At 43.6% G+C, this 26,316-nt stretch overlaps 1 protein-coding gene across 4 annotated transcripts in view; it reads left to right on the top strand.

The window, feature by feature from the left end:
• The first annotated feature begins 453 nt into the window (after nt 1-453).
• Nucleotides 454-26,316, top strand: part of LUC7L (LUC7 like) — a 29,462-nt gene continuing 3,599 nt past the window's right edge. Inside the window, exons 1-7 of one of the 4 annotated variants that reach the window (XM_010597469.3) lie at nt 454-629; nt 1,498-1,568; nt 2,561-2,655; nt 6,501-6,599; nt 19,796-19,906; nt 20,787-20,930; nt 22,869-23,045. In XM_010597469.3, the coding sequence (XP_010595771.1) occupies nt 6,504-6,599; nt 19,796-19,906; nt 20,787-20,930; nt 22,869-23,045 (528 nt within the window). In that variant the 5' untranslated portion in view covers nt 454-629; nt 1,498-1,568; nt 2,561-2,655; nt 6,501-6,503. Of the gene's footprint in view, nt 630-681; nt 1,385-1,497; nt 2,656-6,500; nt 6,600-19,795; nt 19,907-20,786; nt 20,931-22,868; nt 23,046-26,316 lie in introns of those variants that run through there. The other 3 variants (XM_003417802.4, XM_064295258.1, XM_010597466.3) reach the window with 3 other exon arrangements.

The raw sequence follows: 26,316 nt of genomic DNA, 5'->3' as shown, positions 1-26,316 counted from the left end.
CAAATCGATTTTCTAGTTCCATTTGACTATATTCTGTTCTTTAGCGTTTGTACAGCATAGAAGGAAACCCTGGTGGTGTAGTGGTTAAGTGCTACGGCTGCTAACCAAAGGGTGGACAGTTCGAATCTGCCAGGCGCTCCTTGGAAACTCTATGGGACAGTTCTGCTCTGTCCTATAGGGTCGCTATGAGTCGGAATCGACTCGACGGCACTGGGGTTTTAAGCAACATAGAAATTGAAGCCTTGGGGTCTGGAGTAAAATCGGGGTTCGAAACTGGTTTCACCCCTTGGGACATCCGACGCCTTAGTCTCTCCGACCGCTGAGCGCGCGGTCCAACTCTTGGCAGTACTCCTTGCTTGCAGACGCCGGGATCCCCGCCCCGCCTTTCCCGTCAGGGGAACTACATTTCCCGGAAGAGTCCGCGCGTCCTTGACGTACTTCCTACCGGCGTTCCTCGCGGCGGGAAAGAGTCTTGCGGGCTCGAGGCTGACACTACTGCCTTTAGTTGTCTCTCGTGTCGCCGCTCTGAGGAGCCGCGGGGTCGTCTCCGCTGCCCACGCCGGCCACCATGTCCGCCCAGGCGCAGATGCGAGCCCTGTTGGACCAGCTTATGGGCACGGCCCGGGACGGTGAGTCGGAGCGGCCGACTCTACGAGGGGCCTGGTGTGGGTGCGAGGCGAGGCTGCCGGGCCGCTTGAGGCGGGGCCCGCAGAGCGTCTGCGGCTGCGCCGCTCCCCTCCCCCGCTTGCGGACCGCAGGCGCTGGGTCTTTTGTCTGAGCTCTCTTGCCTAGGAGACGGCCGCGGCCGGGTTTCTTCCCGGGCTGGGCTTCTCCCTCTCAGCCCGCCCTGCCAGCGGGGCTCCAGCCTTCTTCCGACCTACCATCCTGCGATTTCTTTTCGGCCGGCGCCGCGGCTCCTCCGCGAACCGGAGGAGTCGGCGAAGGGCTGGAGCCAGCACGGGCCCCGGGTCGCCGGCAGCCAGCTGGCGGAGTTTCTCCGCGGCTTCTAGGAGAAGAAGTTACACCCGAGGGAACCGGATGGGCCTCGGAACCCTGGACCGTTCTTATTTTGTACCATTGCAAGGGGAGCCGTAAATCGACCTTTTTTCACGTGGGTTCCTGCCGAATACTTTCTAGCCCCCATTCCCCCAGCCACACAGGAGAGGCTCTCAGTTTAGCCAGCGTTTGGCAGTTGTTAGGTAGGTTGTACTGTAGGGAGGAGTGCAAGGTCATGACGGTTGTCTCAGGAGAAAGTGGTTGCATCTTTGCGAAGCCATGTGCCTGCTGTGGTTTGTGTTTTCTTTTTCTACTGAAGTAATGAAGTTATAAATTCACACTGGCTCATTTGCAGGGCTGTGGAGATTCTTTGCACTTTATTTCATAGGTGAATAAGTGCTTTTTAGCTTTCTTTGTATATTGAGTTGCTTTTGAATTGCTTCCCATATTTTTATTTCATACAAACTGAACAATTGTGGCCCCTCTATTTTATTTATAAAGGTTCAGTGTATCTTTGCCTGCCTACATCAATCTGCAAGGGAGTTGCAGAAAAGCCTCATGTTCATCGAGCCGTGAGTCACAACCAATTTCTAAGCTGTTATAACGAAAAAGTGTTTGCCTTTTTTCACGAGTAACTATAAAAGTGTAGTTTAGAAAGAGAACATTTTCAGTAAAAAAGACACAACATTAATCCTGGATGCTTGCAAATCCTAAAATATTTTCCTCCTTTAGTATTACACAGTTCTGTGTCATATACACAGGCTAGGTTTAAACTTTGTCACAACCACTTTGCCTTTACTTTTATGTATCATTACCCTGACTTCCTTACTGCAGGTGTGGGCAAGAAAACTTTCCCTTTAAAACTTTTCAACAGCGGGCATAAAATTCTGCAGCTGAGGTCTTGAAGAATGCAGATGGGTACAGTATGTGTTGGAGCTCACAGTGTGTATTGACTAACCTAGTTTCTTTCTGCCTTTTTATTTTTTTGTATTGTGTTGATAAAAGTGACTCCTAGGTGCCAATCTCTTTTTTAAGGGTGGGGGCAAGGTGGTGATAGGAAGGACAGGAATAGGTTATTTAACAGGCGGAGTCTGGAAGCCTTCTTCTTCATGTAATTTTGGGCAGAACACTGCCTATGCAATTGTCCATTAACAGAAGTTTAGATTAATAAATAGCTTTTGTTGGTAGAAAACACCAGCTGTAAGTCATATGTGGTGATTCATGGCCCTCTGATTAGCAAGGATTTTGGTATCACATTCCCCACACGTGTGTGTGGGACTAATGGCCTTTTAGAGCTTGTCAGCCTTTTACTTCTGACTCCTTGACTTCCTGTTCACAATGATGGAGTCAGATCTCATTAAATCTATTTCTTCATGATACACTCAGCATCAACAAACATATGTATTCTGTTCTACTTGTAAATATTTTCAGATCAGTTTGTCAGTGTATATCAGGGGAAAACAAGAAATTATAGTCTGCAAATCCAGGTGAATTGTTGTACCAGATACCCTTTTGTGGTTAATGTGGTAATATTGTCTTATTTAAAACCACACATGAATTTCAGGAGACGAAACCAGACAGAGGGTCAAGTTTACAGATGACCGTGTCTGCAAGAGTCACCTTCTGGACTGCTGCCCCCATGACATCCTGGCTGGGACGGTAGGTGCATTCTGGGGGACCTCAGGGAATGCTCAGACTGGCATGAGCTGCTGTGTAGCCAGTGAAGGTTTTTCAGGCTGAATTGTGTTTCCTTCGACAGGCAGAAATAACTTCCCTTCAAATTATAGATTATGTTAGTTTGATGGGATTTTATGTTATACAACATAATTTTATAAAATTTTCTCTAAAGCTATCAGGAGATTTTTGTTAAAGCCATTTTTATTGGGGTAGCAACAACTAAGTATTGCAAATAGTCTCATCCTTAGCAAGCAGTTTGCTTCAGGTCAGCCTGTAATTCTTTGAAGATTCTGGGTTGGTTTGTTTTCAAGTTAAATGTATGCTAGGCTTTTCATCTAGCAAGGTACTTTTTACTTTTCCCCCAGGTTTTCAAATTTTTGAAAATCAGTTGGGGTTGACATTGATTTTGTAGTTTTATGTTATGTCATCCTTTCAAGAAACCGTAAAATGAGTAGACAGTTTTTATAGTCCATGAGGCAGATGTGAAATCTTAAAATGGTGGTGTTTGGTCTTTGTAAGGCTCCTTTTCTATCAGTGGTTGAATCACAGTAAATAATCTTCCACTTTTTGGTTTTCTTACATTCTACCAAATTTTGAATAAGTGCACATTCATGAGTAGGGTTAGGGCAAAGAGGGATAGAAGTAATAAGTAATAAGGAGTCTTTAGTGCCTTTTCCTCTCTTTGTCACCCTATGGGGCAGTTCCCCCTGTCCTATAGGGCCACTATAAGTTGGAATCAACTTGACAGCAGTGGGTTTTTTTGGTTTTTTAGCGCCTTTTCCTGTCAGCAGAAACCCTGGTGGTGTAGTGGTTAAGTGCTACGGCTGCTAACCGAAAGATCAGCAGTTCAGATCTTCTAGGCGCTCCTTGGAAACTCTATGGGGCAGTCCTACTGTGTCCTAGAGGGTCGCCGTGAGTTGGAATCGACTTGACGGCAGTGGGTTTGGTTTTGGTTTTTCCTGTCAGCAATATTAGACCGCCAGAGGGTGTGATATAAAAGGGCTGACACCCTGGATTTAACAGCCACTTGGAATATTTTTTTTTTTTGGAATATTTTGGGAAGGTTTAATGAGTGTGGCATTTCAGCTTTGCTTGGTGTAAGGCTTCTAGAGGGCTGGATGTGACCTCCCTGCAGACTTGGCAAGCTGAAATGGTATATGCAAAAGAAGGTGACTGGATCCCAAGCTTGTCCTTAGCTGCTTTAGCAGAGGTGCTTTTGAGAGGTTTCAGGCAAAGGAAGACAGCAGAGAATTTGCTTCATATGTGATTTTCTAATGTCAACGTCTTCTTGATAGTTGAAGTTTTTAGAATGGATATTGATTTGCACTTGGATTTTTTGTACTTAAGGCTTAGCGCGCGCTTCTGGCAGTGGTTTTTTTCTTTCAACAAAAGGGCCTTCGTTAATTTTTAAGCATTTCTTTCTGGCAGCTATTACTTATTCTTCAGCTATAGCATTTAGTTTCATTTGTGGAAACTATATTTTAAAGAACCCCTCCCCCCTAAAAAAAAAAACCCCAAAAAACCCAAACTCATTGCCATTGAGTCAATTCTGACTCATAACGACTCTGTAGTACAGAGTAGAGCTGCCCCATAGGGCTTCCAAAGAGCAGCTGGTGGATTTGAACTGCTGACCTTTTGGTTAGCAGCTGTAGCTCTTAACCACTGCACCACCAGGGCCTGGTTTTAAAAAAACAGTACTTTAATTAGAAAAATGAAGCAACGTTGTCAGGTTTACAGGGATGACAGTTAATGGTTGCAACTTTGGCAGAACCATTGTTGGCCTATGTCTGTATGCGTTCCATAACCAACGTACGTGAGCTGTACTTAATCTGACTTGACTTTAGAATAATGAAGGAGAAAAGAGATTTTAGGTGAAAATGACCTCTGTCCTAGGGAGACCAGTCATCTGCCCAGCCCTGTCCCAGGTGGTGCTGAGGGATGTTTTGTTAATGAGCCTGGGATGGGCTTTCTGTGAGACTGGGGCCCAAGAGTTGGGCACAGTGAGTCTAATTTGACTATAATGTTAAGGATTTTCTTACTATGAAGTGTTTGAAATAGATTTTGAACATGATAATAATTTGAGCTTTACAGGAATTCCTAGTTTCAAATCTTTATTGTTTACTAATTATATAGATATGTACTTTTGCCTGAGGGCTTGGACTTTGGGTGTGTCTCCTGGTTGGAATGTTGGGCTTTGTTACAATTTACTGATTTGATACCATGATCCTCAGCATACAGACTTTTTCCTTATTGTTGTTTCAGATAGCCAAAATGCCTACTTTTGGTACACATGTGGTTAGAACAAATACTGGTACGCCAAACTAATCTTAACCGACAACACAGGTCATTTTGTGTGTGTATGTGTGTGTGTTTTGATTTTATTGTGGTAAAATATTTAAACCAATTTTAAGTGTACAATTCAGTGACATTAATTATATTCACCGTGTTGTGAAACCATCACCACTATCCATTTCTGAATGTTTTTCATCACCCCAGACAGAAGCATAACGATTGTGAGGATCGAGCAGGAACGGACAGTGTTTCATTCTGTTGTACACAGGGTTGTTGTGAGTCGGAACCAACTCAAGGACACGTAGCAACAAACAAACTCAGCACCGTTTAACCAATAATTTCCCATTTCCTACTCACTTTTTTTTACTCACTTTAGCCCCTGGAAACCACCAACAAACGTCTCTGTATTCGCATATTCTAGATATTTCCTGTGTCTGACTGATTTCACACAGAATAATGTATTCAAGGTTCGTCCACATTGTAGCATGTATCAGAATTCATTTCTCTTTATGGCAGAGTAATATTCCATTGTGTGGATGGACACTTTGGTTGTTTCCACCCAGATTACACTTCCTCCTCACTTAAGGCAGTCTTGTTATCTGACATTTCACATCTACGACAACGGTAAAAAAACCACTCTCCGACTATTTTGCGCATTAACAATGTACACCTGGCAATAACCCTTTCATGACCAGCGGGACATACAGTGCCCACCTGCATTTTCTGCCTCTTAGGTCTAGAGGGGACATAATAGTCTGTGATGTGATGTGGTTGTTCTCCATTTTCACATAGCAACCTAGTCTTTGGAACCTAACCATATCGATAAGTGAGAAGTAGGTGTATTCAGTAAAGGAGCCTTTTGTTTCTCAAATGGGACAACTGAGTTGTCCAGTGATACGTCGAGTTTTTGATAGAGCGGGAGAATGTTCCGAGGGTTAATGTGGCTCTGAATCCACCTGCTCTGCCTTATTCCCTCCTTATACAAGGAACCACACAAAGCCAAGCTTTGTATGGCATCGTAATTGCCAAACCCTGATCTCTATCTGCTCTTTCTTTTTCTTTTCTCTGCAGCTTGGGTATTGAGCATCTTTGGTAGTCAAGATTGCAAGAAGAGGAATGCCTAGCAATGCTTTGATGTCATCTATACTCTTTTCTCTGGTCTTTGTTTCCCCCACTCCGTGCTCTATTTAGGGAATGCTTAGGCTTTTCTTCTGGGACTGATGTAAAAATAAAACTGGCAAAACCAAGTTAGTTAATCTGGTTTTCGTTATTACAGTGCAGTTAATCTCTGGGTCTAAAAGAAATACAGGCTCTCTCTACACTGTTAAATGTGCCAGTTTCAAGTTATTTTATAATCATGGGGTAAAACAGAAATAAAGCGGCTCAGATGTATTCTTGTTTCTCGATTTTCTTATTGTTTTAAGAATTTGAAAAAGTATCATTTATTTTGGTGACAGATGAAATTCCAAGTCATGTTATGTGCTTTCAATGGTGGGTAGGTGTTCATGAGCAAATTTTTTGTTTATTTTCCACAGCGCATGGATTTAGGAGAATGTACCAAAATCCACGACTTGGCCCTCCGAGCAGATTATGAGATTGCAAGTAAAGAAAGAGACCTGTTTTTTGAGTTGGATGTAAGTTTATTTTGCATTGTTTCATCCCTACCGTGAAGAGCTATGTGTCAAACAAGAATAATGTGACATACATAAGTTATGAAGCAAAACAATAGAATAGACACTCGTGATCTGCCACTCTAGCCAGGAACTGGAGCACCGCGATTTGTATCCATCTGTGTGTGTCCACCACCCCATCACTATCCTGAATTTTGTGTCTTATGTTACCTTCAAAATATTTTGTTACATAATTATGATTTCTTGAACAGTGTTTTTTCTTCCATGTAGTTTTAACAGCTTGTTTTTGAACATTCACTACTGTGTTTCTAATATTTATCACATTCTAGGATATAGTTTGTTTTTACTGCTGCGTGAATATTCCGCAAACAGTTGATTCTTGTATTAGTGGGCATTTGGATTGATTCTAGCTTTTTGCTGTTATGAACAGTATTATGAATATTCTTGGATATTTTCTTGGTGTAGATGTACTGAAGTTTGTTTAGGGTGGATTCCTGGGAGAGGAGTTACCGGCTTGAAGGGATGCAAATGTTTATTCTTGCAAGGTAGTGCTGTAGTATTTTTCTTTTTTCTATATTGTTTTTAAAGTGACTGTCAGTTTACATTCCCAAGAAGAGTGTGTACATATCTTCATCGATACTTGGTATTATCAGACTAATTAATTTTTACAACTTAGTGGTTTTAATGGAGCCCTGGTGGTGCAGTGATTAAGTGATTCGGCTGGTAATCGAAAGGTTGGTAGTTCGAATCCATCAGCTATTCCTTGGAAACCCTATGGGACAGCTCTGCTCTGTCCTCCAGGGTCATTATGGGTTGGAATCAACTCAACAGCACCAGGTTTTGGGTTTGTTTTTTTTTTTAGTGGTTTTAAAATGGCATTTCATTGTGGCCTTAATTTATATTGCCTAGTGTTTGGTTGTGATATTTTACATGTATTAGTAAATCCATTTAGAGTAGTATTTCTCAGCCCTTTTTTTCATCATTGTCTCCCAAAGGAGCCTTTTTAGACCTCTTCCCTCAACTGGCCCCTCCTGCCGTGAAATTACAATATCACAGATGTACCGCTTATCAGTTTAAATACTGTGATCCTTTGGAGGACCACAAGGCATCATAATAGCTAAGATTTTTCTCACCCTGGCCCATTGAAACTGCATGATTTATATTCACTCCATTTTAGTCCTTTCATTTCCCTAGTCCTCCATCACTGGTTATGACCAGAGTTCAGTGCTGGGACTGATCATGGGTGAGGGAGCCAGAGGAACTCAAAGCCCAAGGAATGGTGTTTCTTTCTCCCCAAAGGAAATTTTAGAGGATATGATAGCTGGAGCACGTCTTATTTAAACCAGAAGTCTTAAAAAGCGGTAAAAATTAATAATTATTTTTCAAGTACATTCTTTAACAGCACATTGTACACTCGGTGTTGAATTAATTAAAGATGGGGCTTTAAAATAGAAGATTTCTACGTTGTAAGTTTTAATTCTTCGTTAACCTGACAATGTGTGTGTAAAGGGGCTGTTACATTAGGACATCAGGTTTCAGAAATTCATAGGTATACAGATAGAGGTTGAAATCTCAGTTTTGGTAATGTAGCTGTTTGGATCACAAATATCAACATTTTTACTAAACCAGAATGTCAATGCACTTTTAAAATGGCCTGATTAATGCTAGGAAAGGTCTGTCGTTGTGTGGTGCCAATAGTTAACACATTCAGCTGCTAACTGAAAGGTTGGTGGTTCAGGTCTGCCCAGAGGCATCTCAGAAGAAAGGTGTCTGGCAGTCTGCATTCGAGAAGTCAGCCACTGAAAACTCTAGGGAGCACAGTTCTCTGAAACGTGGGGTCACCGTGAGTTGGAATAGACTCAACAGCAACTGGTCCGGTATGGTTGAGAAGGAATAGATTAATGGGAGAATTGAGACTACATTTTTGACCTACAGATGGCTGGTATTGAAATGTTTGATGTCCAGTGCTGTGACAGTACGGGCACGTCCTTGTCCCTGGGCACAAGGTCTGCGGAAGGGTGGCTTGTCAGGGCACTGCAGTGTTTGAGTGTGTGTGCTGTTCCAGAATTCCACCATTGAAAGTATCTTAGGGATGTACTCAAATGAGCATAAAGAAGAAAAAGATGTCTGTTGCAACTTTTTTTTTTTTAAAGGGACTGTTTATATAAATTGTGGTCCTGCCATCCCGTGGAACGGTGCTTTCACCAGCTACCTATGAGTGTTAGGGAGGGAGAGGTAAACTTTTTTTCTGTTTTAATCTGTATATGATTCACATACTATAATACCATAAAGTTCGCCCTACCTTTTAATTTTTTAAATACCTATCAGTTTTTATAAAATTTATTTTTTTTATCAGTAGCGTTTTGATACATATGGATTATTTTATAATGAAAGTGATCTGATTTTAAAATCCCAAGATAAAATAGTCTTTTATTTCCTTAGTTATACAGAAATAAACTCAGAAGGAAAAATAAAATCTCTCCTCAAATTATAAGTTAGACAGTTGAAATATGTTAAGTTAATTTGATGGAAGATTGAGCTTTAAAATTTTCTAGCTAGGTAGTATGTGTCCACTGTTAAAAATTCTAGTGCTTGCCTCCCTCTTCCATGTGACCGTAATCCCACTCCTCGCACAGGAGGCCCCTGTTTTAAAGAGAAAGTTCTGGAGCCACTGCTCTGTCCCATGTTTTTTGTACAAGTGAGGTTGACAGTGCTGTTTTCAGTTCTTCTAGCTGTCATATTTATCAGAAAGGCTGGTGTGGATTTTTCTTGTCAAAATTCCAAATTAAATAAATGTCCAAGTTTTGATGTTCTCTGTCAGGATGAGTAGAAGCAGCCCTTGTGGCATCACAGAGCAGGGTGCAGGTCATTGGGCGCTTGGGCTCTTCTCATTTAGGTTGTAGGGTGGAGGCTGATGATTCCAGAGTGTGACAATCATTTTGTTTTAGTACTGAAACATTTTTAATCAAATATATTAAATACAATTTGAATTACATTTTAAACCAAGTTTTCTTATACAAAGAGTATGTTTTATTTTTTATTTATCATGATTTAAGTGAAAGTTTACAAGTTGAGTCAGTCTCTCATACAAAACCTTATACACACCTTGCTTGCTATGTCCCTAGCTGCTCTCCCCCTAATGTGACAGCATACTCCTCCTCTCTACCCTGTATTCCCTGTATCCATTCAACTAGCTCCTATCCCCCTCTGCCTTCTCATCTCACCTCCAGATAGGAGCTGCGCACATGAGTCTCATGTGTCCGCTTGATCCAAGAAGCTCACTCCTCACCAGTATCATTTTCTGTGACAAAAAGTACTTTTTTAGAGCAGATTATTATAGCTGGATCAACATGAAGATCTTGCATATTAGATGGTACTGCTGATTACTCCTGTTTCTTTTGTTTGGTCTCTTAGAAAAGTTCTTTTCTAAACCTCAAGTTTTTGGTTTATTTGTTAGTTCATAAGTTAGTTTGAAGAGAGATTCCTTACAGAAAAGGCTTTAGAGTTAAAATCTATTATATTATTCCTTTTTTTTTAATGTCTTAAGGTTGTGGTTTTTTTTTTTTAATTTTGTGCTTTAAGTGAAAGTTTACAAATCAAGTCAGTCTCTCACACAAAAACTTATATACACCTTGCTACATACTCCCAGTTGCGCTCCCCGTAATGAGACAGCCCATTCCCTCCCTCCACTCTCTCTTTTCGTGTCCATTCCACCAGCTTCTAACCCTCTATACCCTCTTAAATCTCCCCTCCAGACAGGAGATGCTAACATAGTCTCCAGTGTCCACCTGATTGAAGAAGCTCACTCCTCACCAGCATCCCTCTCCTTCCCATTGTCCAGTCTAGTCCCTGTCTGAAGAGTTGGCTTTGGGAATGGTTCGTGCCCTGGGCCAACAGAAGGTCTGGGGCCCATGACCACCGGGGTCCTTCTAGTCTCAGTCAGACCGTTAAGTCTGGTCTTTTTACGAGAATTTGGGGTCTGCATCCCACTCCTCTCTTCCTTCATGGGTTCTCTGTTGTGTTCCCTGTCAGGGAGGTCATCAATTGTAGCCGGGCACCATCTAGTTCTTCTGGTCTCAGGCTAATGTAGTCTCTGGTTTATGTGGCCCTTTCTGTCTCTTGGGCTCATAATTACCTTGTGTCCTTGATGTTCTTCGTTCTCCTTTGATCCAGGTGGGTTGAGACCAATTGATACATCTTAGATAGCTGCTCTTAATGTTTAAGATCCACCGTTCTTCAACGTGGGATGCAGAATGTTTTCTTAATAGATTTTATTATGCCAATTGACTGAAACCATGATCCCCAAACCCCTGCCCCTGCTACACTGGCCTTCGAAGCATTCAGTTTATTCAGGAAACTTCTTTGCTTTTGGTTTAGTCCGGTTGTGCTGACCTCTCCTGTATTGTGTGTTGTCTGTCTTGTCACCTAAAATAGTTCTTATCTACTGTCTAATTAGTAAGTACCCCTCTCCCACCTCCCTCCCTCCCCCCTCTCGTAACCATCAAAGAATATTTTCTTTTCTGTTTAAACTATTTCTCGAATTCTTATAATAGTGGTCTTGTACAATATTTTTCCTTTTGCATCTGACTAATTTCACTCAGCATAATGCCTTGCAGGTTCCTCCATGTTATGAAACGTTTCACAGGTTCATCATTGTTCTTTATCGATGAATAGTATTCCATTGTGTGAATATACCATAATTAATTTATCCATTCATCCAGTGAAGGGCACCTTGGTTGCTTCTACCTTTTTGCTGTTGTAAACAGTGCAGCAGCGAACATGGGTGTGCTTATATCTGTTCATGTAAAGGCTTTTATTTCTCTAGGATACGTTGCAAGGAGTGGGACTGCTGGATCATGTGGTAGTTCTATTTCTAGCTTTGAAGGAAGCGTCAAATTGATTTCCAAGATGGTTGCACCATCTGACATTCCCACCAGCAGTGTATAAGTGTTCCAGTCTCTCTACAACCTTTCGAACATCTGTTATTTTGTGTTTTTTGGATTAGTGCCAGCCTTGTTGGAGTGAGATGGGATCTCATTATAATTTTTCATTTGCATATCTCTAATGGCTAATGATAGTGAGCATTTCCTCGTGTATCTGTTAGCTACTTGAATGTCTTTTTTAGTGAAGTGTCTGTTCATATCTTTTGCCTGTTTTTTAATTGGGTTGTTTGTCTTTTTGTAGTTGAGTTTTTGCAGTATCATGTAGATTTTAGAGCTCAGGTGCTGATTGGAAATGTCATAACTAAAACCTTTTTCCCAGTCTGTAGATACACATTATTTCTTAATTAGCTGCTGAACTCATAGCATAAATGACATTTGACTTTCAGTAGATTTTTTGTTATGACTTTAAGTTCTCATCAGCTCTTTTATAAATTTGCAAAAATTTCAGACTTTAAGTCACCTCTGAATACTTTTTAAGACATTGTCTCATGGGAACACTTGCCTAAGTATGAGAAGACTTGGGATGTTTAGTGCATCGTTTTTGTATGGTATATGTTTATTGGAGCGGGTTAGTGTGGCTGTGTTAAATCCACACAGTGAAACACCACCCAGTTGTAGATGATAGAAAATCTGTGTGCATTGGTGTGAAAAGAACCAAAATATATGAGGCGGGGAGCAACTTGCAAAACTTTCCAGCTTGGTTGGGGCAAAATTGGGTGCATATATGCATTTTTGGAGCCTTGGTGCAGTGGTTAAGAGCTCAGCTGCTAACCACAAGGTTGGCAGTTTGAATCTACCGGCTGTTCTTTGGAAGCCCTGTGGGACAGTTCTACTCTGTCTTACAGGGTTGCTGTGAGTCAGAATCAACTTGAAGGCAACAGTTTTGGTTTGGATTGGTTTAACACCATTTTAAAAGACATATATCAGACTCTAGAATGATTATCCTGGGGGAGAATTATATTTTATGTATCATATAAAGTTATTATGTCCAGACAGATTGCTAATACTATAGGCAAAAATGAAAAATTTAAAGTACTTCTACCCTGTGATCTCTACAAATCTTTATCCTAAGGATATAATTGGAAATATAGGCAAAGATTTATGCAGAAAGATGTTGATGGCAGGATTGTTCGTAAGATTGAACAATTGGATATAACAAAAGTGGGCGGCAATGGAGAAATGAGTCGGATATGATGCATCCTTATGGCAGACTTTGCCTTAATGTGGTGAAAACTACTTAATGACTTAGAATTGCTTATGATATCTGAGCAGAACAGATACATGGTTGTATATCCTGAAGATTTTGATTCTGTTTAGATTTTTTGTATGCTGTCAGTGAACATATATTGCTTTTATGTTTTAAATGATCACATGACTCCTGGCTCTAAAAACACAGAAGCGTTGGTTACAGTGGAAAACATCTAAAGCCCTTCTTCCCTGGGCCTTTGCTGCTTCCCAGAGGTAGCCCCTTACATGTTACTTTAAAATGGAAAGAAGCATACAGTTTAATTATTAAATACCATGTTCTGACCTTTCTAAAAAAAGCTTTATTTCATAGGGGCAGATTTGCAGAGGCTGTGGGATTGGTTTACTGGGTTAAACGGCTTGGAACCATAGTAGTCTTCAGGGGACAACTTAGTTGGCAAAACATAGTTCACAAAGATAATGTTCTACATCCTAGTTTGATGAACAGCATCTGGGGTCTTAAAAGCTTGAGGGTGGCCACCTAAGATACAACTATTGGTCTTTACTTGGGTGGAGCAAAAGAGAATGAAGAAAATCAAGGACTCAAAGAAGAAACTAGTCCACAGGATTAAGAGCCTATATAAAGCACAGCCTCTTCTAACCCGAGAAGAACTAGATGTTGCCCTGCTACCACTACCTGCCATTCTGACCAGGGACACAATAGAAGGTCCCAGATAGAATGGGAGAAAGATGTAGATGAAAACTGAAATTCCTTTAAAAAAAGGCCAGGCCTACTGGACCAATAGAGACTAGAGGAATCCCTGAGACTGTTGCTCTAAGATATCTTGTGAAGTTGGAATTAAAGATGTTTCTGTAGGTCACCTTTCAGCCACATAATAGAGTGTCTTATAAAATAAACATCAGCTATGAGTAATGTGCTCCCTTAAACAATTAACTATATGACCAGTCAATATTTACTCAGAAGTAAAGATGAGAAGCCTTTGCAAGGAGGCTCTTGCCATCGGGGTGGTGGGAGACTAGCAGGGGAAGGAAAGCTAGATCAATGGAAACAGAACAGACAGAATGGAAATAATGAGAATGCTGAGACTGTAAAAATTGTAATCAATGGCACAGAACAATTTGTACAAAAATTGTTAACGGGAGAACCCAATTTGCTGTGTAAACTTTCACTTAAAACAATAAAATACTATTTAAAAAAAAGTTTTATTTCAGAGCAGTTACTGGAAACCCCTGCTACTGCCAGTCCAGGGTAGGTGCTAGGTCAGCATTCCGAGGCTCTGCTTCATAAGGGAGCTCGAGCACCCTGTTCTCAAAACTTTTTATTAGGCAGAATTTCAAGCATACTAAAAGGAGATGAGCTGTTGTAACGGGTCTCAACCTTAGCAGTGATCAACTCCTCCTCTTCCTGTATTATTTTGAAGCAAACATCATATGTCCTGTTATTTTATCTTTAAATACAGTCGTGCGTTGCTTACTGTCCATGATACGTTCTGTGAAATAGGACATTATGTGATTTGGACATTGTGCGAACACTGTATTATATACAGGCAGCCCTCAGGTTATGAATGTCCAACTTAGGTACGACCTATAGTTACATACCAACTCCCGTAAAGCTTGTTATATTAAAACCTTATGGGAGCCCACTCCTGGTTGTCCTTGTTGCTGCTGGGTGTTCTTGGCTTATTGATTTCCACCTCATTACTTCAGAAGGGATTCAAGAGGAAGGGGGTCTCCCACTACCTGATGGTAAGAGCTCTGGAGTGCACAAGATAAGGCATGGCTGCTGTCTCCTGGGGAGGGACCTCATAGGCATGGATTGTAGGATGGAATCTCCACAGCCTGCCTGGGGCTGGTCGGAGGTCATGGAGCAACAGCTGCCTTCTCAAGCTGGGTGAGGCAACTGCGTCTGCACAGACTGTGACCAGGAGTTCAGGGGTTCACCTCTCATAGGTCAGGGGCTGTGTTTCGGCCTGTTCCTCCCATGAACCATCAGCACCCTGGTGGGCCCGGAAGGATTTAACCAGAGCGAATCGTGCTGGAACAGCTGCCTGGGACAGCCTCCACTTGTGCTGTGTCTCTTGCACAGCTTGGGGGGTTGGCATGGGCCTTGGTTAGTGTCGAAGCCCCTCTGGGAATTGAGCCACATGGGGGTGAGTCCAGACAGGCAGGCTGGGGTAGCCAGGCTGAGGAGAGAAGCTGGAGGAGTGATGTTCTTCAAGACATGCTAAGCCCAGAGTCCCGGCCTCTAGATTTTAAGGCCAAGATGAGCCACCTGCTCGGCCCCTCAGGCCCATCCTGATGCAAAGGGGTGTGGGCCATCAGGAAACGCTTGTGTTTCTGTCCTGCCACCGCCCAACCTCATCTTGTCTTCCACCTCTGAATGTCAATATCCGTTGCTGTTGAGTCAGTTCTGATTCATAGCAACCCTATAGGACAGAGTAGAACTGCCCCCATAGGGTTTCCAAGAAGTGGCTGGTGGATTCAAACTGCTGACCTTTTGGTTAGCAGCAGTAGCACTTAACTGCTATGCCACTGGGGATCCCTCTGAATGCCAGTGGGCTCCAGTTCCAACAAGGGGTGGCCAGAGCATGGCCAATGTATGTGACCACTTGGGGCGGGGGTGTGGCCTGCCCTTCTTCCCCTAGGAGGCAGAATTGTCTTTGCCTTTAGGGATGAACTTTTGTGAGCTGCTGATATTCAGAGAGAGAAGCCAGTGAGGAGGGAGCAGAGTATGTGCCCGGCCCCACAGCCTGCACCCAGAGTCATGTTCTCTGCCTCACCTGCCTATATCCCATCCATGGTCCGGTGCTGCAAGTCTGGGTTTGGGGTCTTTAGAATCATTAGAGGGAAATAAAGAAAAAGGGAGCTGCTTTCCCTTTACAAAAAAGAAACTTTATGGGACCATGGATATAACAAAAGTTGTCCTAACAGACTTTATGTGACGCATGGGTGTTTCTCAGTGTTGCCATTGGTGTTTGAATTTCTGTGTACCCTGATCTGATACTGCATTTGGTTGTAACAGAATCTGCTTAGCATCTTAAACCAAAAAAAAAAAAAACTTAAACCATACAAAAGTGAAAAGAACAATTAAGTCCCCTGTTCCCACTCCTAGTTGTCGCTGACTATTGACACCAGGACTGTTTCATCTTCATCCTGCTCAGTCTTTCCCTACTGGGTTATTTTAAAGTAGATTTTATGTATATAATTCCATCTGGTAAATACTTCGAATAGTATGTCTAAAAAATGAGGACTTTATAAAACATGTAATCAGTATTTTTAAAACTTCTTAGCATCACTTAATACTCAATCAGAGTTGAAATTTCCCAGATTATCTTCCCCCCAAAATTTTTTTAGTAATTTGACTCAGGATCCAATATAAGGGCCACACGATCTGTTTGATTTATATGCTTAAGTCTTTTTACTCTTTTTGAAGAAGTTAGTGTTTAAATTTCTTGCATTTTGGATTTTGCTGATTGTACCCTTATGATGTCTTATTAATGTGTTCCACTCTCTCTGAAATTTCCTATAACCTGGGAGTTAGGTCTTGAAGTATGATTTTCATATTCAAGCCCTTCTCTTTGACAAGGCTCTGGACTCCCCCCACCCCAGCCTCCTGCTCTCAGCAGCCCTGAGGAGCATTGCCTACATCAGTGATTTCGTTACAGGCATAGCATCTTTAATAGAATCAATTTTTTAAATATGTAGAACATTCACATGGTTCAAAATTCAAAAGATGGGTGTTGTAAAAAGCCTCCCCCCCTTCAGCTATCTGGCGTTATCTTCAGACGCAGCCTATTATTGTGAGGTTTCTTCTGTTTCCTTGAGTGTTCATGGGGATACCAGACAGGGAAAGTGTGTGTGAGTATTCGCTTTTTTACACAAATGGTAGTCTAATCACATGCTATTCTGCACATACCCTTTTTTGTGTTACCTCTTCGGTATATCTTGAGATTATGCTTGTTGTACGTAAAGTGTTCATATTCTTTCCTGTGGCTGCATGTAAAGTTTACATGACCAGTCTTCCGTTGGTGGTCATGGTGCTGCAGAGAATAATGGTGCACAGCTGCACATGTGTGAGTCTGTGTAAAGAAAGTCCCAGAAGTGGAGCTGTGGAGTCAGAGAGGTCTCAGCATCTGTCATTCTCATAGCAGAAGGGCCAGTTACCAAACTTCCGAGTCAATGCAAGTCAAAGAGGTGTAAAGAAGTGTTGCTTTGTAGGCCTTTGTTCCTTGCCTATACCTTCCCCACCCCCAGAACTCACGTATTTTATTTGGGAGAAGATACCCCTAGAGCTGCACCACGGGCTTCCTCCCTGCCTGACCATACGAGCCCAGGCCCCAGTTTCTTGAGAATGTATTATCCAGAAATTCCCTTAGGAAAGGGCGTGCAATACTTGCTTTTGGGTAGTCAATAAATGAATTTCACTTATCTCAACTGGCAAACAGCAGTACTCGTATTAGTTTAAATTATGAAAAAGTTACAAAGCAGTTCTTTAGTGTTAACACACTGAAAGTGTAAAGGATTTGTTTATCTCTTTAATTCAGCGAAAATTTCAGTGAAAAACCCTTTCCCCGGGTTGTTTTGCTTTGTGGTATTTTATATGACAGGTTTCCAAAATAAGCTGATGTCCAAACTGTCTTTAATGTGTCAGATGAAACCAGTTCTCACTATACCTCACAGGTGTACAGTATATAGTTATAGTCCCCTAAATCACTACCTCCGCAAGAGTCCCTGTATGGCCTCGGACAGGTTATTGCCCTGGTGGTGCAATGGTTAAGCACTCAGTTAACCCAGAGGTTGCCGGTTTGAACCCACCAGCCGCTCTGTGGGAGAAAGATGGTGGCAGTCTGCTCCTGTAAAGATTATAGCCTTGGAAACCCTCTGGGGCAGTTCCATTCTGTCCTGTATGGTCACTATGAGTTGGAATGCACTCAACAACAGCGGGGTTTGTGTTTTTGTTTATTCATCTATAATTGGGTTGTCGGGAGGACTAAATGTTAGGTTTTATGGCCGCACCACAGGGTCACTGCATCTGGACTCCACATGTGGTGGTTTGGAAGTTGTTCCTGTTTCTTTGTCTGTGAAATGGAGACAGTAAGACAGTCTGCTCGCTGTTGAGGGTGTTCTGACAGCAAGGGCTCCTCCTCCAGGCTCACTGGTTGCTGGCTGGGGTCACTGTTCCTGGGCAGGCCATCAGGATGACACTCACCAGGAACCAACACTGGATGGCCCTATGTGCAGGGAGATCTGCCTAAAAGGCCGGGGTGGGCTGCACTGTGAGGATGCCTGGCAGTATTTGCATATGAGGTGCTAGTAAAGTGGCAGGTTGTGGTTGGAACCTAATTTTGAACTCATATCTTTTTTGTCATTTAAACCTAGTCTTTAGGGTTTAGCAACCAGTCAGAAATTGAGAAACATGTTGATGGAAGTAGAGGACAGATCCACTGTTTAAAGAATGTGGCAGTTAAATAACGTCTCTGTGCTCTTCTTGATCTCTGTATGAAGTTTAGTTTACAGGTTATCAGATATCTGAGTCAGTAGCCAATTTGGCTTCTGCTGAAAATGCAGGTATTTGGTTCGTAAAGAAAGGCTGTAAGGTGTCAGGTGTCCATCCCCCACTTGAGCCCAGTGAGGGCATCCCTGGTCTGTCAGTCTGTCTGTCTGGTGTGATGGTGTTGCTTGGGTCACATGGTGCCTGGGACTCCTTGGGCTGGTCTGTCAGGGTGTTGTCCTGGGGTGAAGGTGGGTGGGCACAGTGGCTGTCAGTAGAGTTGGTGAACTTGGTGAACTTGTCATCTCTCCAGGAGTACATGCCTGTCTGGGCATGTGAGTTTGTGTGGGCAGACACATTACTTTCCCAATTCATTGATTTGGACACTGTGAAACGCTCGCTGCAGGTATTTGGGTGACCTATGGGAGAGATGCAGTCCTGAGTTCCACACCTACTGAGGGATGTGTGACTGGGCCTCTTTTTAGTGTCGTGGGGGCTCGGTGGCATCATAGAGCCTCATCCCCTGGCTTAGCTGACTGCCAAATACTCATTTATTTGGAAAAAGTATTTCAGGTTTCTGAAGGAGAGCCATAAACCTCTCTAGTGTCCTTGGCTGTCCATCCCAGGGTCACTAGTCTTGTGGGCTGCTGTTCCCCAGCCGGCCAAATCTCTTTTGTCCATGGAGTGAGGGGCGTTGCCATCACCTGGTCTGTTGGCCTGATTTTTGTCTGTCTTCTCATCTTACCTAAAAGTTCTTTTCTCTGTTTTTTGGTGGTGGATCACCTTGTTGCCCACACTGTTGAACTCACTTGCAGTCGACATTTAAAATGATGCTAACAGTAGCAGGCTGAACTGTTGTAACCTCAGGTGTCTCTTATTGCTGCTAATAGTCTGCCCTTTTTGCTTACTGGAAATTATGTTGGAGCTTTTTGTCTAGTTATGTTGAAGCTTTTGCCTAGTTATGGCAGACCAGCTGTTTACTATATGTGACAATAATTAGTTTTCTTACTGCTTTTCACCAACTCTTTTCTGAGTAAGCATTTATCGATTTCCAGAGCATCTTTTCCTGTAACTGGTTTTCCTGCTGCTTTAGACAGTACGTGATAAGAATGTATTCACAGCTCTCAGTAATGTTTATTTTGTTTTTGAGGTAAAAGGGGGGACTTTACCTTAGAACCTGAGGGATAATATGTACATGGCTCATGGAGGCCAGTGAGTACATCCTGTGCACCTCCTGCCAGTCTGTAGAAAAGGGCCTTGTCGCTAGCTTCCCCTTACAGAACTCCATTTGTTATGTCCATGTATTTGGTTTTCCTCATGATGTTATTGAGAGTTGGGGGTCCTTTTATAATTTTGGAAATAAGTGAGTAAATGCAATGAGGAGACCATCCTCTGAATAGCTGGTTGAGTTAACCAGCCCCCTCTGATTTCCCCTGGTGTGGATGTGTTGGCTGTAGCATAGCCTGAGACCATCCCATTGAACCTACAGGCTCTAAGTAGCAGACCCAGGCATGTACTTCCTGTCAGATCGATGGCCTTGCTCTGCTTTTCCTGACTAGGCGATGGATCACCTGGAGTCCTTCATTGCTGAGTGCGACCGCAGAACAGAGCTCGCCAAGAAGCGGCTGGCAGAGACCCAAGAGGAGATCAGTGCTGAGGTCTCAGCCAAGGTGAGCCAGGGCGGCTCTGTCCTGCGTCAAAAGGGGCGTAGTTGGCTGTCAGTCCCATCAGTGTGACTGGGCATCCGTGGGGAGGATGCACTCACTGCCTCAGCATGCTCCCACTTTGGAGAGGCTGTGGTCTAGCAGCCGTGTGTCAGTGGTCTTAAATGACCATGTGACACAAAAGGCAGCTGGCCTTCGTGTCAGTGCTTTATCCTCTGCTCCCCTCAGGGGGCTGAGGCTTGTAGTTTTCCCTTTCGGTATTGTAAAAGCATATCTCTTAGGACACATTCAATTGCTGGTTGGACTGAAGGTGCTATTATTTTGTTCCTGAGGATTGGTGTTAGGTGCTGTTGAGTTGGTTCTGACTTATAGCAGCCCCGTGTACAACAGGACAAAACACTGCTGGGTGCTGTGCCATCCTCACAATTGTTGCTGTGTTTAAGCCTGTTGTTGGAGCCACTGTGTCAGTCCATCTCTTTGAGGGTCTTCCTCTTTTTCACTCTGCTTTACCAAGCATGATATCCTTCTCCAGGGATTGGTCCCTCCTGATAATATGTCCAAAGTACGTGAGACAAAGCCTCGCCATTCTCGCTTCAAAGGAGCGTTCTGGCTGTATTCCTGGGGGTGAAGCCTAATAATCAGGGCATGTCGCTTGCAGCACAGAGAGCAGCCGGCGGGACAGTGCTGGGACCACTCAGGGACACTCTGTGTCTTGAGACAAAGGGTGGGTGTGATGTGGTAGAGTCTATAATTTGTGAAAAACAGATGTGATACAGAATGGATCTTGGGCTATTCTTTACTGGAAACGCAGCAAGAGAAACACATCTTTGCATTGTAATTCTTGTTTTTAGGGTCTGCATACCTGATACTTTCTCTATCCCCTCAGGCAGAAAAAGTACATGAGTTGAACGAAGAAATAGGAAAACTCCTTGCTAAAGCAGAGCAGCTAGGAGCAGAAGGGAATGTGGATGAATCCCAGAAGATCCTCACGGAAGTAGAGAAAGTCCGTACAAAGAAGAAAGAAGCTGAGGTTGGTGGGGAGCACCCTCACAGGGAGGGGAGCAGGACTGCTGAGAGAGTGGGGGCTGGCCCCTGCCATCTCTGAGTGCAGTGTCTCATCTGTAGAGGATGCTTGTAGGCCTGCCTGCTTCGAGTTCCAGGAGGGTCAGTGGAGTGATGTTTGTGCATGTGCCTCTCTGGGTCCTTCTACTTCCTGGGATGTTGGTGGGCAGTAGCTTCTATTTAGCTTGTGTGGCTGGGGTAGAGTTGAGAGCCCTGGTGATGTGGTAGTTGAAGTACTCAGCTGCTAAACGAAAGGTCAGCGCTTTGAATCCACCGGCCACTCTAGGAGAAAAATGTGGCAGCCTGCTACCTTAAAGATTTACAGCCTTGGAAACTCTGTGGTGCAGTTTTACTCTGTCTTATAGGGTCAGCATGAGTCAGAGTCAACTCAATGGCAGTGGACTTTTTTTTTTTTTTTGGTTTTTTGTGTGTATGCCGGGTGGTCTTCGGGCCTCGGGTTTGAGAGAAGGTCTTCCTCTACGGAGACTGAGTTCCAGGGGGCAGGGCAGGGGGTTCAGAGAGTTAAGTGGGAACAAATGGTGAAGATTCATTCAGACTAAGATAAGTACTCAGTGAAATAAGTGGGGCTCTGAGTTTGAGAGTGGTTTGGGGTCAGTAGGAGGGGGGTTGTCTGGTAGTGTGGCAGGATCTCCCCTTAGGGGAAACCTGCAGACTGAGAAGTGATTGGATGGGGTGATATGTACTGCCCCAACTGGGTCTGTCTGGTCATCACACCCCTGGCTCCGCACAGTGCCTACCACTGGTCATGCTCAGTCATGGTTGACGGAGTAGAGCTAATGAGGGGGTCAGGCTTGTGGCTGTCAGAGGCCACTGAGACTCAGATCCTGTGAGGAGACAGAGTGATAACGCTGCTCCAGCCAGGATCATCAGGCACTGCAGGCGGCTGCAAGGGAGGTCACAGTGTGTGTCTGTTGGAAGGTGTTGGTGCCCAGCTAGTGCTTTAGAACCCTCGAGGGCTGGCACCCCCGTTTAATGACATCCCTAGATAAACTCTGTCCTTTGATAACATAAAGGAGGGAGAAAAGAAAAGCTACTCGTATACAGATGGTCTGTTTCTGCACATAAAGGCTTAGATGTGGCACAGTAAGACGGTGGGTCCTCGCATCACTTTTTGCAGAAGCACATGCAGTGTGGTGGCTGTGTCCCAATGCCAGGAAGCTACCCCACAGTGCAGCCCCGAAGTCAGAATTTGGTAGGACAATACGTTAGCATTTCCTTCAAACAAAAAAGTGCAGAACAGAACAAAATAAACCTCTGTCCCAGCTGCCACTGCAGAGTCTAAGTTCAATCTCAGGAAATAACTTAGCCTCAAGGTAAATCACAAGTAAAAAGAGAAGAAACCAGAGGCGCAGTTATTGCAGCTTATGACCTAACTAAAATGTGCCTTCAAGATCCATGTTTAAATAATTGCATTTAAATAGTCATCCACACTCATTGAAAGGGAGAGCTGGGTATGAGCAACTTCCCATCAGTCCATACATCCAAAACACTCCCTTGGAAATGCAAATTAAAGTAGGATACCTCCTCACCCCCTCCACTGTAACTGCTGCATCTTTTGTTAAGAGAAGAAGCCCTCAACAATAAACATGGCAGGCACACGACCATTTGTGGCCCTGTGTTGTCATTGAAGGGCCGTATCAGAAACCCTCCTCTGGTTCTGGTTATCATGACGCTCCTTTGTGCACGACAGAGATGTCTGGCAGGTTGTCTGGGCAGAGACAGATTCCTGCTCTGTGTTTCGAATGCTTCTTGTCGCTTTGAAGTCATAGCCGTGAGCTTATTTGAAAATCATTTCTATAGTTCCTTTAAATCGTTTTCCTCTTGGGTTGGGTGTGTGGTGGCTGGTTCTTCATAACTCACTTGTCTTTCTATTCCTGTTCTCCAGGAAGAATACAGAAATTCCATGCCTGCATCCAGTTTTCAGCAGCAGAAGCTGCGTGTCTGTGAGGTCTGCTCAGCCTACCTTGGTCTCCATGACAATGACCGGCGCCTCGCAGACCACTTTGGGGGCAAGTTACACTTGGGGTTCATTCAGATCCGGGAAAAGCTGGACCAGCTGAGGGTAAGATCAGTTGTCATGTTATGGCGGAACCTGAGAGGTCTTGGTCGTCTTCCCGTCTCTTTAACACTAAAAAGCCTAGTGTTCTAACCTTTTAAGAACATGCCTTGAGTTTTATAGTGAAAAACTCAGATTTCACCACTTGTGCCCACAAGAGACCTAAGATCTCCTTGTTTGCAGAGTAAAGTGACAGAGTCAATCCTAGGCACAGACTGCTCCTGCCCACCTGTAAAGTCGCTAGGATGAAGGACGACCAGTGAGCTCGCATCTTTCCCCTTGGACAGCAGCAGGTGTTGGACAGTGGTGGGCTGGATAGAAGACGACACACTTGAGCCCCTTCCCTTTGAGCCCCCTCAGAGGCTCCTAATCTCTTAGGATGAAGAGGGGCTTGCTTTTCTGATAGTCCTGCACTGCTCCCCAACCCCCCAGCCCTAGACAGCTACTCTTTTTTTCCCCACACTTTCCTGGGTGGTTGTTGTTGGGTGCCATTGAGTCACTTCTGACTCAGGGTGACGCCATATGACAGAGTAGATCTATCCAATAGGGTTTCCTAGGTAGTTATCTTTACGAGGGAAACCCTCGTGGTGTAATGGTTAAGTGCTACGGCTGCTAACCGAAAGGTCGGCAGTTCAAATCCGCCAGGCACTCCTTGGAAACTACAGGGCAGCTCTACTCTGACAGGGGTGCAATGAGTTGGAATCGACTCTACGGCAACGGGTTTGGTTTTGGTTAATCTTTACGGGAGCAGATCACCAGGTGTTTCTCCTGCGGAGCCGCTGGATGGGTTTGAACCTCCGACCTTTCATTTAGCAGCTGAGTGCTTAATTGTGCCGCCAGGCCTCCTGGATTAGGCTCTGAAAATTTGAAATCCTGTGTGTGGAAGACTAAGAATAAAGTTGGCTGAGTTTCACATACTTGGAGTTGTCATTCTTCGGCCTTGATGGAGCCTTCCCTGCAGCTCTCAGGACCCCCAGGTCGTATGTGGAGAAGCATGTAGGCTTCCTGGCAGATGGACAGACACACAGACTGTAGAACACTGTGGCAAGCAAGCCTTCTTTCACAGCCCAGGGTCTGCACACCCAGGAAGGGGCAGCAGAAAAGGCTGAGCTCTGAGGAGGGCCCCTGTAGGTGACAGGTGGGGAGAGGGAGGAGGCATTGAAACATTTTTGAGTCTAGAAACATTTCTGCTTCTGTCCCCGATAGAATTCTGAAAAGTGGTATATTTTGTCACACATTTTTGAATTGGAGTTCTTCCTTATAAGTTTATAGTTAAAAAGATATAAAAATTATTTTATATGTATGCAAAGGAATATAAATAATAACATAATTGGTATCCATTGTCATCCCTGTTAAAAATTTGCTCTTCAGCAGTTGGTAATTTTATATTTATTTAAATTGTATTTCTGTTCCATGTTACCTCAGAATTTTGTCCTAATATCTTTTTATACCTGAAAACCTTTCATCATGTCTCTGCATCAGAAATTTGAATATATTGAAATTTTTTTCTGCAGCCTTAAGAACCTAAGTGTCAACTTAACCTAGAAAGATACAATTGCAATTATGAGTAATATAGAATAGGTTAAAAGAACACAAATATGTTGCAGACTTAATAAATGATTATTAAGCTAGTAGCACAAAATGTACTTCTGCATCTCTGGAGGGCAGGGTGGGTGGCAGGGCCTTCTGGCCTGAGTTAATAGCGGGGTCACTCATATCAGTCCTTTGCTGGTGCCCAGAGGTGTTTACGCTTCAGGGCAGTGCAGGAGTTGGGTATGAGTAAGGCCTTTCTTGTCAGGTGGGAGAAGGAGGGCTTTTTTTAAAAATAATTTTTATTGTGCTTCAAGTGGAAGTTTACAAATCAAGTCAGTCTCTCACATAAAAACTTATATACACCTTGCTACATATTCCCAATTACTCTAGCCCCCCGCCATGAGACAGCCCGCTCCCTCCTTCCATTCTCTTTTCATGACCATTTTGCCAGCTTCTAAGCCCCTCTATCCTCCCATCTCCCTTCCAGGCAGGAGATGCCAACATAGTCTCAAGTGTCCACCAGAACCAAGTAGCTCACGCCTTACCAGCATCCCTCTCCAACCCATTGTCCAGTCCAGTCCATGTCTGAAGAGTTGGCTTCGGGAATGGTTCCTATCCTGGGCCAACAGAAGGTCTGGGGGCCATGACCACTGGGGTCCTTCTAGTCTCAGTCAGACCATTAAGTGTGGTCTTATGAGAATTTGGGGTTTGCATCCCACTGCTCTTCCTGCTCCCTCAGGGGTTATTTGTTGTGTTCCCTGTCAGGGCAGTCATAGGTTGTAGCCAGGCACCATCTAGTTCTTCTGGTCTCAGGATGATGTAGTCGCTGGTTCATGTGGCCCTTTCTGTCTCTTGGGCTCATAATCACTTTGTGTCCTTGGTGTTGTTCATTCTCTTTGATCCAGGTGGGTTGAGATCAATTGATGCATCTTAGATGGCTGCTTGCTAGCGTTTAAGACCCCAGATGCCACTCTTCAAAGTGGGATGCAGTACGTTTTGTTAATAGGTCTTATTATGCCAATTGACTTAGATGTTGCCTGAAACCATGGTCCCCAGACCCCTGCCCCTGCTACGCTGACCTTCGAAGCATTCAGTTTATTCAGGAAACTTCTTTGCTTTTGGTTTAGTCCAATTGTGCTGACCTACCCTGTATTGTGTGCTGTCTTTCCCTTCACCTAAAGTAGTTGTGATCTACTATCTAATTAGTGAATACCCCTCTCCCACCCTCCCTCCCTCCCCCCGCCTCGTAACCAGGAAAGAATGTTTTCTTCTTAGTTTAAACTATTTCTCAAGTGCTTATAATAGTGGTCTTATACAATATTTGTCCTTTTGGAACTGACTAATTTCACTCAGCATAATGCCTTCCAGGTTCCTCCATGTTATGAAATGTTTCACAGATTCTTTACTGATCTTTATCAATGCATAGTATTCCCTTGTGTGAATATACTGTAATTTATTTATCCATTCATCCGTTGATGGGCACCTTGGTTGCTTCCATGTTTTTGCTGTTGTAAACAGTGCTGCAACAAACATGGGCGTGCATATATCTGTTCGTGTAAAGGCTTTTATTTCTCTAGAATGTATTCCAAGGAGTGGGATTGCTGGATCGTATGGTAGTTCTATTTCTAGCTTTTTAAGGAAGTGTCAAATCGATTTCCAAAGTGGTTGTACCATTTGACATTCCCATCAGCAGTGTATAAGTGTTCCAGTCTCTCCGTAGCCTCTCCAACATTTATTATTTTGT

The sequence above is a fragment of the Loxodonta africana genome, chromosome 12, assembly GCF_030014295.1.
Source record: "Loxodonta africana isolate mLoxAfr1 chromosome 12, mLoxAfr1.hap2, whole genome shotgun sequence".
In the NCBI taxonomy this organism is placed as follows: domain Eukaryota; kingdom Metazoa; phylum Chordata; class Mammalia; order Proboscidea; family Elephantidae; genus Loxodonta; species Loxodonta africana.
This window is presented reverse-complemented; position numbering and strand designations above follow the sequence as displayed.